At 44.6% G+C, this 15,275-nt stretch overlaps 1 protein-coding gene across 1 annotated transcript; it reads left to right on the top strand.

The window, feature by feature from the left end:
* The first annotated feature begins 705 nt into the window (after window positions 1-705).
* depdc4 (DEP domain containing 4) lies at window positions 706-11,328 on the top strand. The gene is made up of 9 exons (XM_056277771.1): window positions 706-781; window positions 1,986-2,409; window positions 2,692-2,843; window positions 3,510-3,711; window positions 6,150-6,400; window positions 7,379-7,521; window positions 7,790-7,915; window positions 10,804-10,882; window positions 11,129-11,328. Exons 1-9 carry the CDS (start codon window positions 706-708, stop codon window positions 11,326-11,328), a joined length of 1,653 nt encoding a protein of 550 aa, XP_056133746.1.
* Window positions 11,329-15,275: the final 3,947 nt, after the last annotated feature.

The raw sequence follows: 15,275 nt of genomic DNA, 5'->3' as shown, positions 1-15,275 counted from the left end.
GCGCGCCCTCGCGCTTTGTTATTCCCGCGCTCCGAAGAGACTTCTGAGGATCTGCACACTTCCGGATCCCGCCAATGTAACCGGTTATTTTCGTGCCCGGTGCGGGATTCGATACGAAGCGTACTGCACTACAAGGCGACGTCACTAACCGCTCGGCTAAAAAGTCAGACTCGTTAGTTAGGGACTAACGTGTCTTATTAGTAGTGTACACAAACAAACAAATAATAATAAATTACTATCTGAAAAGCAATCAAAAACTAATCTACTTTATTTGCACTAGCCTGGAGGTTTTAATCAAATCACTCGCTCATTCCAATGATTTCTTCATTACCATTACATTTTAATCGATCTGACACTAGGTAAAATATTCGTTGTTGTTAACTCCGCCTCTATTCATCGACTCGTCAGTGTGAAGTTGTTGCCCTGATACTTATTCAGAAGTGTACAAAACTTGTTCAAGGCACAATCACACTTTTAGTCTCGTATTTCTCTCTCTCTCTCTCTCTCTCTCTCTCTCTCTCTCTCTCTCTCTCTCTCTCTCTCTCTCTCTCTCTCTCTCTCTCTCTCTCTCTCTCTCTCTCTCTCTCTCTCTCTCTCTCGCTCTCGTTTACCGTCGCTCCTGTAGATGGCGCACTTTATCGTCGTAACCATATTTAAATTTCACCCAAAGAAGAACGCGTCGTTGACGTCACCGCCAGGCTAGTGATGGCGGTCGATTTGACTCCTCGGTTCAGGCGACTGAACAGTCAAACGCGAAGTTTTCGTGACAACCTTCAGCCTGGTATGTGTTGTTTGTCCAACTAATGTAAACTTGTGGCGATATTAATCTGAATTTGATAAAACAGGTTTTAGACAGTAACCGCGGCGAGCTCAGGGTTACACTAGTTTTGACCGTCTGTGCCCGCCCGATGTTCTACAACGTCCTTGGAAGTCAGATCAAACCGCCTAACCTTGGCTAGTTTAGTTAAAAACCAAACAGATGTTGAGTTTTTGTTCATGTTACGAAAGCCAATTATAGTAACGCCTTTTAATTTAATTATTCCCCAAAACACAACCTATATTATCCACAGAGATGTTCCCGTTAAAGGACGATATCAGCGCTTTTACATGTTTTAACCCGTTTAGGCTAACTACCAGTGATCACGTATCATTCCTTAGCATTAGCCACATCTCTCAACTGTCTTATCCCGGAAAGTTAAGGTAACTTTGGCAGGACATAAATGGGGCTAAATAGTCACTTTTATTGGATTGCCTATCTCGAGCAAGTTTCAAGTCTGCAAATGTGATTTTCATACCATACTGAAATGAATGGAAACCAGTTCCTGCCTAGCTGGAAGGTTAGAAAAACACATTCAAATAATAAAACGCAGTATGGTACACGTTGGAAAATGATCAGGATCAATATGAAGGATGCGCGATTTCTGGTGAATGTTCTAAAACATGCAAAAACGCGACTATGATGGCCCTTCAACAGATTTTGGAAGCTTTCAAACAACTCAGCCTAAGATTCTTGCATTTGGTATAGCAGACAACAAAAAGAGACTTGGCAGAAGCAATAATATGAGGCCAACACATGGGAAGATGTGGTTTTTAGTTGCTCTATTACGCTAGCAGTAGGACCCTCCATCCATTATCTATACCCACTAAATTCAATTCATAGTCGCCGTGGAAGGCAAAGAGGCGCCTTTAACATGTCACTAGTCCATTGCAGTGGCCACTCAAATAGTCACTCACACGGACAATATGAGATTCCAGTTCACTTTGACATGCATGTCTTTGGGCTGTAGAAGAGAACCGCAGTACCTGGAGGAAACCCTCACAAACACAGGGAGAACATGCAAACACCACACAGATGGGCTACAATTGAACACGGCCCTTTTGCTTGAGGCAACAGTATTAGCCACTAATCCACTGTGCTACCCCAATAGGAATCAACCTGTTTTTAACTTTGAGTTGTCATATCCTCTCATGTTGATTCCCATTAGGACTCTCAGGACCCTTCCGTGCTACTCAACTATGGCAGAACATCATCCAGGCCCTCCAGACCCAGGTGGAGGTACGGCGCCGGCGAAGGCATTTGCGTCTCCACACCGACTGCTTTACTGGATCGGATGCAGTGGATGCTGTCCTGAGTTATTTGATGCAGAATGTAGTCTTTTGTGCCAGTGAGGTTTCACGGCTTAAAGCAGCTCGGCTCTGCCAGGCGCTTATGGAGACCAAAGTGTTTGAGCCAGTGGGCACTAAGCTGTTTCGCCGAGAGAAGGAAGTGACCTTCGAAGACAGCAGCTGCAGCCTCTACCGTTTTCTTGACTGTAAAGCTTTCCCCAGATCTGCCACAAAAAACTCTGGAAGTGACTCAGAAAACATGGCTCCAGAGGAACTTGAGACAAAGAGGAAGAAAGGCTCCAGGTTGGGATTTCTTCACTATCCACAGTTACAAACACTGTATTTCATATAGCCTGTAGTGCAGCGGACTTAGTCTGCAAAATAAAGTAACTCTAGGTTGAAATGAAGCACATGCTTCCCTCTTCCTACACTTACTACTATGTATACTGATCCTCTTATTAAGATAAGTGCCCTTGTTGTGTTATTCTATGTTAATTACACAGAGAGCCAAAAAAACAGAGTCAAATTCCATATATGTGCAAACCTACATGGCCAAAAAATGTGATTCTGATGTCCTGTCCGTAGGCTGAATGAGCTGAGGACCATCTCCAATCCAACAGCAGTTGGACCATCAGACAGGAGGGTTGAGAGGCTATTGAGCACCATTAACCTGCGACCCTCACTGCACCTCTCTCCGGGTACAACCACCCGATCTTCCGCCTTCGTCTGCAAGGCCGGTAAGACTATAACAGACTGGTGATGTCTAATAGTGTGAAATCAATGTTAATGTGACGTTCCTATGATTTTAATCATAATGTCCATTGTAATCATGTCATTAGCTGTGTTTCCAGATGCAGATATAAGCTGAGTGGAAATGCCAAAATATTGCTAAATAATTAGTTTAATATGGTAAAAATGTTTCAATGCTTGCTGAAGGCGGGATAGTTGGAGTGCCAATATAAAGATTTTGTGATAAAGTTCAAAGGAATTTTTGAAAATCTCCTGTGGAAAGTAATTTTTGTCTTCCCCTCTTTATTTCAATCTTGTCTTTTTGATGACATAGTCCTGTGCACAGGGAGCTTGTTTGATCACTTAAATCCTGCTAATGTAAACATACCTGATTCACATTTGAATAGTTTTGACTTTCCAAAAGCTGACACAAAAATCGCTCAGCAATTGGATAGAAACATGGCTAATGATGATTGCTTTCATCCTTTCTTCCACACGCAAAAAAATACAAAGACATGCTGACAGGTTAACACACGTATTCTGCTGTCCTCTTGATCACGTCTCTTGTTTTTCCATGTTCTGCCTTTCTTTATTGTTACCTCATCCTTATTTACTCGCCTGTCCCAACTTCCCTCCATGTTTTCTCTTCTTCCCTTGCCCCCGCCTCTCCTCAGCGGTAGATGAAGTATGGAAGCAGCAGACTCTGCTTCAGCTATTGCAGATAGTGGAGCTGCCCATGCTGGACTGTATCCTGACCTCTCCACCCAGGGTCCAGACCCAGGCCTGTAGCGGCCCTTTAGCCCCCCACCACCAAGACCTCGTTATCTCAAACACCTGCCTGGAGAGAGAGCTGCCCCGGACCCTCAACCTGCCCCAGTCAGTGCTTCTGTTGACAATCTAACTGTTTGATATTCATTGTTTATGGGGGAAATTAATTTCATTGCAAAAACTGATGGAAAAGAAAAAAGAAAGACTGCACATTGCCTCATATACCACAAATAATTATCATACTTGCCCTTATCACCCTGGTATCATTATTGCTTCCATAGGTGCCAGCTTGTGAAATGATTGTGAGTACTTATTTTAAAACACAATTTTTATTCTTCCCATATATTCGCATATAAAAGCCTAATATATAGATAACCCTTCCACACACCAAAACTAGAGCAGCTATGAAAGAGTGTAACAGTTTTGAATGCTATTGATTTTCAGTGAGCACAGGTTAGTATTGAAAGCCAGAATTCTGACGTTGATTGAATTTTTAGATAAAACGGGGAGGTGTATGTAGCCTGTGGCACTAATTAAAGTAATGTATTTGGTAAGTCACAAGGTTGAAATCATGCGGTATGTGTTTGGTTTGTTTTATGTATTGGAAAGCAACCAATCTAATTCGAGTTTTTCACATGTTAGGCTACTAACTCTTTTTGATTTGACTAATGTTTATCATTTTATTTTTCGAGGGGGCAATGGGGGCAAAAACATCATGGGTGCTCAAAGCCCTTCAGTACCCACAAACCTGGCACCTGTGATTGCTGCCATTTATCTTTTATCATTTTGGTGGTATGTGTAAGGCATCTTGACTTTATTATACTAGGCTATGCATCTTGTATTGAAAGATCTCATCTCATCTCATCTCATCTCATCATCGGCCGCTTCTCCAGGGTGAAGTCGCGGCGGCAGCAAGCTAAGTAGGGCACTCCAGACGTCCCTCTCCCCAGCAATGCCTTTCAGCTCCTCCTGGGGGATCCAAAGTGAGTTCTGGGTCTACCCCGGGGTCTCCCGGTTGGACGTGCCCGGAAAACCTCCAAAGGAAGGCATCCAGGAGGCCTCCTAATCAGATGCCCAAACACCTCAACTGGCTCCTTTCAATGCAAAGGAGCCGCGGCTCTACTCCAAGTTCCCTCCAGATGTCCGAGCTCCTCACCCTATCTCTAAGGCTGAGCCCAGACACCCTACGAAGGAAGCTCATTTCAGCCGCTTGTATTCGTGATCTCACCCTTTAGGTCACTACCCAAAGCTCATGGCCATAGGTGAGGGTTGGAATGAAGATTGACTGGTAAATTGAGAGCTTTGCCTTCTGCTCAGCTCCTTCTTCACCACAACGGTCCGGTACAACATCCGCATTACTGCTGATGCCTCACCAATCTACCTGTCAGTCTCCTGATCCATCCTACCTTCACTTGTGAACAAGACCCTGAGATACTTAAACTCCTTCACTTGAGGCAGCAACTCATCCCCAACCTGGAGGGAGCAATCCACCATTTTCTGGTAGAGAACCATGGCCTCAGACTTGGAGGTGCTGGCTCTCACCCTAGCCGTTTCACACTGAGTTGCAAACTGGCCCAGTGTATGCTGGAGGTCGCATTCTGATGAAGCCAACAAAACCACATCATCTGTGAAGAACAGAGATTCAATTCTGAGGTTCCCAAAACAGACACAATCCTCACCTTGGCTGCGCCTTGAGATCCTGTGCATGAATATCACAAACAGAATCGGAGACAAGGGACAACCTTGGCGTAGTCCGACATCCACTGAAAATGTGTTTGACTTTGTGTCGAGAATGCGGACATAGCTCTCACTTTGGTTATACGAGGACTGGATGGCTTGTAGCGACTGCCCCGGTACCCCATATTCCCGCAGTACCCCCCACAGAGTGCCCAGGGTACACAGTCATAAGCCTTCTCTAAGTCCACAAAACACATGTAGACTGGCTGGTCAAACTTCCATGCCTCCCTCAGCTCTTCTGCAAGGGTAAAGAGTTGGTCTGTTGTTCCACGGCCAGGACGGAATCCGCATTGTTTCTCCTGGATCCGAGGTTCGACAATCGGTCGGAGCCTCCTTTCCAGCACCCTAGAGTAGACTTTCCCAGGAAGGCTGACTAGTGTGATGCCCTGATAATAGGAGCACAACCTCTTGTCCCCTTTTTTAAATATGGGAACCACCACCCCAGTCTGCCACTATTGTGTATTGAGAGATATTCCAGTAAAAGAAACAATGGGTAGAAGCATAGTGAATGTTCAGCAATAATTAGTTAAGATAGTTGGTGAGGTCGTCCCCCAAATGAGATATGTGGAATCAACTATTGTACTACCATGCCTGTTAAAATATCCATGAGAGACACTAAATCCTATATGAATGACACAGGGCTGCTGCACTCACTGGTTGACCAAAAGAGAATTAAAAGTATGTCCAACTAAAAAAAAAAAGAAAAGAAGTTTTACTCTCTGCTGTTAGTTGCTGCCTTTACTGTCCTTATCAATGGCATGCCAAACTGATAGACTACATTTATCTGTCTTATCGCCCTCTGGCCTCAGACTGGACGATTGGCTCTCTGCAGCGGCCGACTGCCTGGAGCTTTTCCCCGACCAGCTGATCGTGGTGGCGGGAGAGCAGCTCCGCCAGCAGGGCAGTGACCTCGCCTCAGAACAAAGCCCAGATGAAGAGCTGGCCAACCAGAAAAGGCTTCTGTTTGACACCATGGCTAAGTACTACAGTGGACAGGAAAAGCCTCCGCTGCTCTCGGGTCGATACCTGGATGTACACGTTGCAATACTAGATTTTCTGGGTGAGAACATAAAGATTTAACCGTACGGATGCCCTTTTTGAATTTTTTATTTTTTTCCTGATTGACATTTATTCAGATTTTGATATTGTTAGGCCTCAACTGCCTTACATCAGAGAGTTTTATTTCATTTGAAGTGATGAGGACTTGAATAGAAATGTCTTAAGTCCAAATAAAACTCAAGCTGCACAAAATCAAATGGGTAAACAAATAGCTGCAGTTCTGTTTTTATATTGACATATCAGAAGTTCCACATGTTGGGTGCTAATTTTCTTATGTAGTCAGTTTAGACCGACTATTAGCCTCACGGCAGCAAAAAACCTGCTTGATTACTTTCTGTGTAATGGGCTTAATCCTTTTTTTTTTTTTTTTTAGTTTATTGTTTATTTGACAGGGACAACGCACAATTTTACAGTTGCACCAGAATTAGCCAGCAGCTAATTTGCATCTGCAGTCCCTGGGCAGGCAAACAAACAACAATTCATACAGAAGTAAAAACATAACAATACATAAGAAAACTATTGAACAGGCAGACAAAGAACTTTATCTTGGATCCACATGGTTACATAGCGATGGGCATTCGTGTCAGTTATTTGTGACCATTCCTAGACAGTAATGTAACCATATGAGGATTTGTTTTGTGAAAATTGTTACAACAGGCGTCTTAACATTGTTAAAGCTTGTGGATCCAAGTCGTAACACTTAGCAAAATGTTTTATCAGTCCAAACTGTTCTTGATGGGAAGTTATGAGAAATTAAAGTGTCCCTCAGTAATGGTGTATTATCAGTGGAGGGTTGTTTATGTCTTGGGGTGGTTTTGGAGCCGCACTCATCCAATAGTGATGAAGATTAGTTATCTAGCCCACATGAGTACAAAGGAGGGACGTACTTAAATTTGTCATGTCAATTTATTCTCTTAAGCCTAATTTGCATTCTTCTTGCCTGTATCATCCCACACCCCACCCCTTTACCTCTTTCCAGATGAAGGGAAGATCGAGGAGGCCATCAGGGCTTCTCAGCTCTGTCTGCGTTTGTTGGAGGCCAGTGTTCGAGATGAGCTACGCAGACTCCTGACCTTCATGGCTAAAGCAGCTCATCCTGATGCCTGCCGTCTGCACAAACAGGTCACTTTGTAATCCACACCCCCCGTAGAGCAACAAGTCGTTCATAAGATGTGATATATCTTCAAATAGCAGGGAAATGTAGTGTCTTTTTTCTGTAGTAGGTCGCTAAGTAGCAGAACAGAAGCATCATTCTCAGCATAAAGTGTATATTTTCTGTGCTGAACTTTTTTCTGATGACTTGTGGTTTGATATTAACAATTTCAAAGATGGATTCACAGTCCATACTTTGGTACTTGGTGCCGACTGATGCGGTATTTTTTTCTCTCAGATTGATAACAGGGTCTTCGTGAGTAGGACCTTTCAGAAGGCCATTGTCCAAAACCATGAACTGACCCGAACCCAGAGCGAGACTCTGGTGCTTTTTCTGATGGACCGTCATACTCAGCTCTTCAAGGTACAACACAATTATCTTAGACAACTGCATTTCTTTTGGTATCTGGGTTTCACAGTAGCACATCTGAGGTTTACACACCTGAATGACTAACTGGAGAAAACCTGCAGGCTCTGTTTTAATCATTAGGCAACATAGCGGAAGGTGCTTTTGTACTTGAATCGTGACTACCATTCAGTGATGTAACAACAGCAACAAATCAAGAATAGGGGATTTACTTTGTGTCATGCAGTATCAGGCAACCCCTACTGACACTTACAAGTCATATTATGCTTCAGGAAATTGGAAAATGATGCACATAACACTTGAGTTTCTTAATGTCTCCCTGTTCAAAGAGGTTGAACCGTTTAGGTTTGATCAGGATCAGTTTATTTGGCAACGTATTTGTAGGCCTACACATACAAGGAATTTGACTCTGGTTCCTCCATTGCTCCCCATATACTTGTACAGAATACTAGACATAAAGCGACAACAAACAGTACAGTGGATGTTCAGTGTTACAGAGTTTTTTTTACTGACACTATGACTTTTGCAAGTGTTCATCAGTTATGGCCTGCGGAAAGAAATGGTTTTTGTGTCTGGTTGTTTTGGCGTACAGTGCTCTGTAGCGCCAACTAGAGGGGAGGAGTCGGAACAGGTTTTGACCAGGGTGTGATGGGTCTGCAGTGATGTTGCCTGCCCGTTTCCTGACTCTGGCAATGTATAAGTCTAATGGAGGGCAGGTTGGCACTAGGGCTGTGCGATATGACCAAAATCTCATATCACGATGTAGGTCATTCATATCACGATAATGATACATGTCACGATATAGCACATTTTCTGTAAAGTCAATGAATAAATAGTTTATATAAAATGACTACATGGAAAGGCCTATTTCTTATTACATTTTGAATTATGTACTCGACAAATAAAAGGTTCTTACTCATATTTTATTATTCTTCTTTTAGAATATTTGCGCAAATTTTCAGGTAAACATGTAACAAAATATGAAATGTTAATATATAAAATATAAAAAGGTAAATAGAAAATGGCAGTTGTTATCACCTTCCATCTTCGTGATTCTTTGACATATGGTGTACTGCGGGCAAAAGCCTCTTGCAACGTCTGAGTCTGGGGTTTGTTTTGAGCACTCGACTGTGTTTTTGCGGCTCTCATCTGTAGACTCTCTGTAATGTCTGACACAGTTCTTGCGTAGGTGGTAAAAGAGGCTAGTGGTGTTTGAGTCTGTTATGGGGACCGGCGTGTGGCATATTTTGCAAAGTACGGTTTTCTGGTCCGTGTCAGACTTTTCACCCAAACCACATCCATACAATAGAAGTAGCTCCTCTTTTAGGTATAAGCTCCTCGTTTTGTCCTGGCTGGTCAGAGTCCTTCTGTTCGGAATTACCCCATTCTGCGTTACGTTCACTGTCCTCCATGTTTGTTTGTTTGTATTGCCTTCATGCAAACTTCCTGCCTGCATCCATGCTGTGCAAAGAGCGGAAAGGGTCATCCAAATGATGAAAAATATTGCCATAAAGAGTGTGATTTGCGACACAACGACATAAACGATAGAGCTTGATATGAAACCACAGACGCTTTCTATCATCACACGATATATATCGTCATATCACACAGCCCTAGTTGGCACCAATGATTTTCTCTGCAGAGCTGATTGTCCTGTTTGGTGGCTGATCCAAACCAGACAGTGATGGACGTGCAGAGAACAGACTGGATTATTGCAGAGTGGAACTGAATCAGCGGCTGCTGAAGCAGGTTGAACTTCCTGAGCTGGTGCAGAAAGTACATTCTCTGCTAGGCCTTTTTAATGATTGTGTCTGTGTTGGATGCCCACATAGGTCCTGGGAGATTGTTGATCCCAGAAACCTGAAGTTTTCCACAGTAGACACAGTGCTGTTGAGTATGGTGAAGGGGGCAGTGTTGAGGGCTCCTCTTGAAGTCTCCTGTCATCTCCACAGTTTTGAGCGTGTTCAGCTCCAGGTTGTTATGGCCGTACCAGAGGGCCAGCTGTTCAACCTCCCATCTGTATGCAGACTCGGCACCATTTTGGATGAGGCCAGTGATTGTTGTGTTGTCTCTACACTTCAGGAGCTTAACAGATGTGTCTCCTGAGGTGAAGTCATTTGAGTAGAGGAAGAAGAGCAGAGGGGAGAGCACACATCCCTAGGGGGCGCCAGTGCTGATTGTCCAGGTGCTGGATGTGACCCCCCCCCCCCCCCCCCCAGCCTCACCTACTACCTGTCTGTCAGGAAGTTTGTGATCCCCTGACAGCTGGGGGCTGGTAAAGTAAGCTGGGTGAGTTTGGAGTGGAAGATGTCTGGGATGACGGTGTTGAACGCCGAACTGAAGTCCACAAACAGGACCCTTGCGTGTGTCCCTGGGGAGTCGAGGTGTTGCAAGATGTAGTGCTGTCCCATGTTGACTGCATCATCCACTGACCTGTTTGCCCAGTAGGCAGACTGCAGGGGGTCCAGCAGGGGGCCTGTGATGTCCTTCAAGTGGGCCAACACTGACCACAGACATCAGAGTGATAGACCTTTAGTCATTTAATCCTGAGATACAGGTTTTCTTGGGGGCTGTGATGATAGTGGAGCTTTTGAAGCAGGAGGGGACTTCACATGGCTCCAGTGATCTGTTGAAGATAAGTGTGAAGATGGGGTCCAACTGGTCAGCACAGACTTTAAGGTAGTAGAGAGACACCCTGTCTGAGCCTGGTGCCTTCCTGGTCTCCTGTCTCTGGAAGAGCTGACTCACCCATTATTTCAGATTCATTTAATTTAGGTTATTTCCCATTGCGAATCCTTCAGGTTTCATTTAGTCTAATCTGGCCCTCATCCTTTAAATTAAGAACTTTAAATTCCCTTTGCCTTTCCCATTTGTGATGACCTCAGACCCCCACATCACTGATTGAGGCTGTGAGGAGGACACTGAGGACTATGCAGCAGGGCAACGACCCTTACTCCATTGTTGGTGAGTCCAGTATACCTTTAGAGAATTCAGAATTAAAATTTTACAGGACATCACTTGAGATAATACAACAATTAATCAAGTAACATTCTTTTTTACAGCTGTAGAATCTTTGAGGGCTTTACACTCAGGTTGATACAGTAAACAACAATGGTATCTCATTGGAGACAGCTGACTCAGTAGTACACCATTTAGAACCCTCTGCCCTGAATGTTTGTCCTTTTCTTCTCCCCCCGCTGTGTTGTGCAGCATTCACCTACTGCCAACAGGTGACACCTCAGCAGTATGAGGACCAGCGCGAGGCAGCCACCCTGGAGAGCCTCAAGCAGCTCCTCCAAAACATCTCTCAAAACCACAGCATGCCTGTCAAGGAGAGGAAACGACTGGTTAAAGAGTTCCAGAAGCACCACCCTGTGGTCTTTTTGCAGCACTTCTCCAGCACCTTCTGAATGAACACAGTGTCAAACGGTAGGGGTATAACGCCTAGGAAGAGGTAGTTGTTTTGAGAAATTCAACCTGAACCCTAGGCTTTGTTGTTCAGCAATTTAAATAGCAACAAAAGCTCAAAGTAAACAAGATAACCAAATACATCTAAAAGGGTAGCGAACATGCAGCACGTTTGGCAGCATTTGCCATTTTTGAATATCCTCAGTAGATATTGTCTGTTGTGATCACCGCATAGTTTGTTCAAGACAGTCTTTTGGGGGTTGGAGTGTCAAATAACTGAACAACTCATCTAGATTGGCTGCTGTGTTTATGAATTTTTTTGAGTGATGATATTTTGTTACATATGATGGAACTGATCAGGGATTTTGGATGCTGTAGTACTTGATACAGTATAGAATATGAGCTTATGCTGTCCTCTCAGAGTGCAAGTCGATCTTTCTTATTCTATGAAATATCTGAGAGGGTGTCATGCCCTAGATGACTATTGGTACAGATATGACCACAGTAAATATAAGTGGAGCTGCTGCAATATTATCACAAGGCTGTATGTTGTCGAAACCCTCTGTTGTGAGGAGTTGATGATACCATTTTAAAGTTTAGTATCATTTTATCAGCTGCTCTATAGATTTCTTACTGATAATGTTTTATAGCCTGAACTTTTTGTTTGCTGTGTATGTATTGCAACAGCAAATGATTAGTGTTATCATTCCACACATTTTTGACTTTAGTTGAAATTTCCTTTTTGTTCATCATTAGTCTGAGATGAATCCATTAAAACAGTTGGTTCATAGAATTGCACTATTTGATTCATCAGTTATCCAGCTTATTACAGTAAATATGCTCAGACGGCAACTAAATGGAAAGAAAAAGCTAGGACTCTGCCATATCTCAAACATAGCCTTCTAAGCCAGACCAATCTTGTGAGTGAAAGACCTCGATCTTGTTGGAGGCTGGGTCTGGCCTCCCTCTCAATGAGATTGATTTCGAAAAGGTACGCCTGTCAATCTCAGATTAATGTGGGGATGCACCGATACCACTTTTTTTTAGACCAAGTACAAGTACTTATGTTTGGGTACTTGCTGATCCCGAGTATCGATATGAGCACTTAATAATACTGTTACAGTTCTAACAATGACTTTGAAAACATGTTTTATTTTCATCAGATGCGCCTCACTTTCTGACTGTAACAAATTACATATACAGCATGATGCTGTTGCTGACATTTTAACATTCAACTTTGTGTTTTCCTGAACAAACATGGCACTGCCACACATTTCATTTAAATGTAACCTGTTACACATTCAGTGGATTTCAGTACTGAACTGTAGCAGAGCAACTAAAATGATTTATAATTAGTGCCAGGCACGGACGCAGCGCATCACATGGGGGAGGAGGAGCAGGTTTGTTCACCTGCTACACCAACTGCATCTGTATGTGTGGTTGCGCACCTGCCTTGTTTTCTGAGGACATTTCTGCATGCATATTGAGTTTTGCCAAATGATAATGCAGTTGCTTATGCAGGGTTTGGAAGCGTAGGCTGTATTAAATTAATTAACTAGATTGTTTTAACAACAGGATCGTGGATACACATTGATTTGATTTGATTTTAATGTGCAGTGGGGAAAAACGGGTTGTCTTGCTGCATTGCATTGCCTCTGGTACAATGAGATATTTATGTTAATCATTTTTAAATAAGAGTTCACTCACTTTTTTTTTACACAGTTCTATGTAGTTTTTACCTGTTGAAGCAGAAGTGAAGCAGAAAACGATAGTTACATACTGTAACTCTAGATTCTATGAGTATAGGCACAGCCCTCTAAGGTTATCGCTAGTGGATTTATCCCCTCAAGAATGCATGCAGCACTGAAAAGTTTCAATGCCCACCTGGTAGTGGGCCCCACTTATGGCTGCAACCTGTCTATATAATAATGAGACGAGGTCGTACAATCAGCTCCAATTTTTCTTCAGCAGGTGCAAGCACTGAATAGAACAGAATGCTCTTTATTAGTCATTTTGTACATACATACAAATGAAATTTACTTTCTGCATTTAACCCATCCTAGCTGTGTAGCTAGGAGCAGTGGGCAGCTGCCGTGCAGCACCCGGGGACCAACTCCAGTTATTTCTTCCTATTGTCTTGGTCTGGGACACAGACAGGAGTATTAACTCTAACACGCATGTCTTTTTTGATGGTGGGAGGAAACCGGAGTGCCTGGAGGAAACCCACGCAGATACTGGGAGAAGATGCAAACTCCACACAGATAGGACCTGGGATGGCCTGGGGTTCAAACCCAGGACCTTCTAGCTGTGAGGCAACAGCGCTAACCACTGGGCCACCATGCCGCCGGAGTACCATGATGTCTAAAAGCAAGAGCACTCAAGGTGGTGTCCGGATCTGCCCCATCTGCCAGATAGATACATCATGGGTTTTGACCTACACGGCCGTTGCTAGGTTTGTCTTGGCCCAGAACACGCCAGCCTGGCTCTCACCCTGCAAGAGTCATGTCCTTACTGCACTCGGCTGCCCCAGGAGGAAAAGCGGAAGCGTGTTGACGCCTTTGCCGTCTCAGCCAAAGTTGTGTGGCCGGTACAGGAGGACATCTCGGTTGAGGAAGCCCTGGAGGTCTTGGACCCACTGGGAGAACAGGAGTCAGATGACTCTGCCGCTTCTATTCAAGGTTCACCATGCAGCTCCCCCTTGGACTCTATCCTTCAGGCAGAGGAGCCAGAGCTATGAGACGAGCCAGTAGAGACACGCCCAAGGGTCTTTAGGGTGCCATTCTCGACCGCCATCGCCTTGCCAGCGATTGATGGTCTTCGCCGTGAGTTGCCAGGGATTATTAAGCGGGCAGCAGCATTCAAAAATCTCCTCGTACCGCCAGAACAGGAACTGACTCCGCCGGACGAGATGTGTGGGGATTTTCCCTTGGCTCAACCAACCAGGCGAGACCCTGTTTGGCCCCGCTTTCTGGCCATCCACAGATCAAGAGGGTGCGGCAGCCGACCCCAGGAACCTGAGGGCACTGGTCTCCACTTATATGCTGATTTTAAAAGTGGAAGGTTTCATGGAGCACAATTATCCTCCCATTCCCCCACTTGAGTCCATATTGATGGTGTTTTTTAAGCATTAAACAAATTAATGTGGTGTCTGGACAAAGGCCGATTCTGCCTTCTGCCAAGGACCAATTTGCAGTACGCCTGTCAGATTGGACTCATCAGTGCGCTTTCCAGACATCGGCAGAGGCGAACAATATCGCTTTACTGGTGTTCTCTTTGACTAAATTGACCACTCAGACAATTGGGCTGCTCCCGGAGAAAGCATCTGAACTCGGCAGAGCTGCCAGCTCCATCCTCACGATGTGCGCATCCATCGCAGCCTCCCAGGCGAGGATTGCAGCCTGGCAGACCATGATCCACCGTCATTTGTGGCTACAGCAGACATCTATTCCGGAGGCGTCAAAGAGACTAGGTCGAGGCTCCCATCAGCCGTGACGGCTTGTTTGGCTCTCGCCTCCAAGCTATGGTGGACTCCATTAAATCCACTTCAGAGGAGGCGGAAATTATTCGGCGTCACATCACCTGGGCTCAGCCAGCCCCGCGGCTACAGCGCTCTACCAGTCAGTGGTGGGAGCGCCACCAGCGACGGAAGCGTCCTGCCCAATCCACCACGGCTAGTCCTTGTGCCACCGCCTCTCATTCTTCATCTGCTCAGCTGCAGCAGCCACCGCAGAAGGGAGCCAAACCCAGGCGAGCAGCTGGGTCATGGCCGATTTCTCCACAAAAGCCTCCTCGCAAGCAGAGCAGGAGACAATGACGATTTGGGTGGGATGTGTGTTCTGTTCAGGAATGTTTTTAACTGTTTTTAATAAAACAAAAACATCTCCTTTAAGAGCGCAGTAGCCTGTGGATATACAGTCTGCTCCTGAGTCGGTTGATTCAGCTGTAGCTG

This window comes from Lampris incognitus, chromosome 3, assembly GCF_029633865.1.
Source record: "Lampris incognitus isolate fLamInc1 chromosome 3, fLamInc1.hap2, whole genome shotgun sequence".
NCBI lineage: Eukaryota > Metazoa > Chordata > Actinopteri > Lampriformes > Lampridae > Lampris > Lampris incognitus.
The sequence above is the reverse complement of the archived record's forward strand: the minus strand, read 5'-3'. Positions and strand labels throughout refer to the sequence as shown.

What these genes read in the sequence shown, in the direction of transcription:
- depdc4 (XM_056277771.1), top strand. Translation starts at nt 706, where the DNA reads ATGGCGGTCGATTTGACTCCTCGGTTCAGGCGACTGAACAGTCAAACG. An exon ending in AAGAGGAAGAAAGGCTCCAG is followed by an intron (nt 2,410 to 2,691) that starts GTTGGGATTTCT and finishes TCCTGTCCGTAG; the next exon opens with GCTGAATGAGCTGAGGACCA. An exon ending in CGACCCTTACTCCATTGTTG is followed by an intron (nt 10,883 to 11,128) that starts GTGAGTCCAGTA and finishes TGTGTTGTGCAG; the next exon opens with CATTCACCTACTGCCAACAG.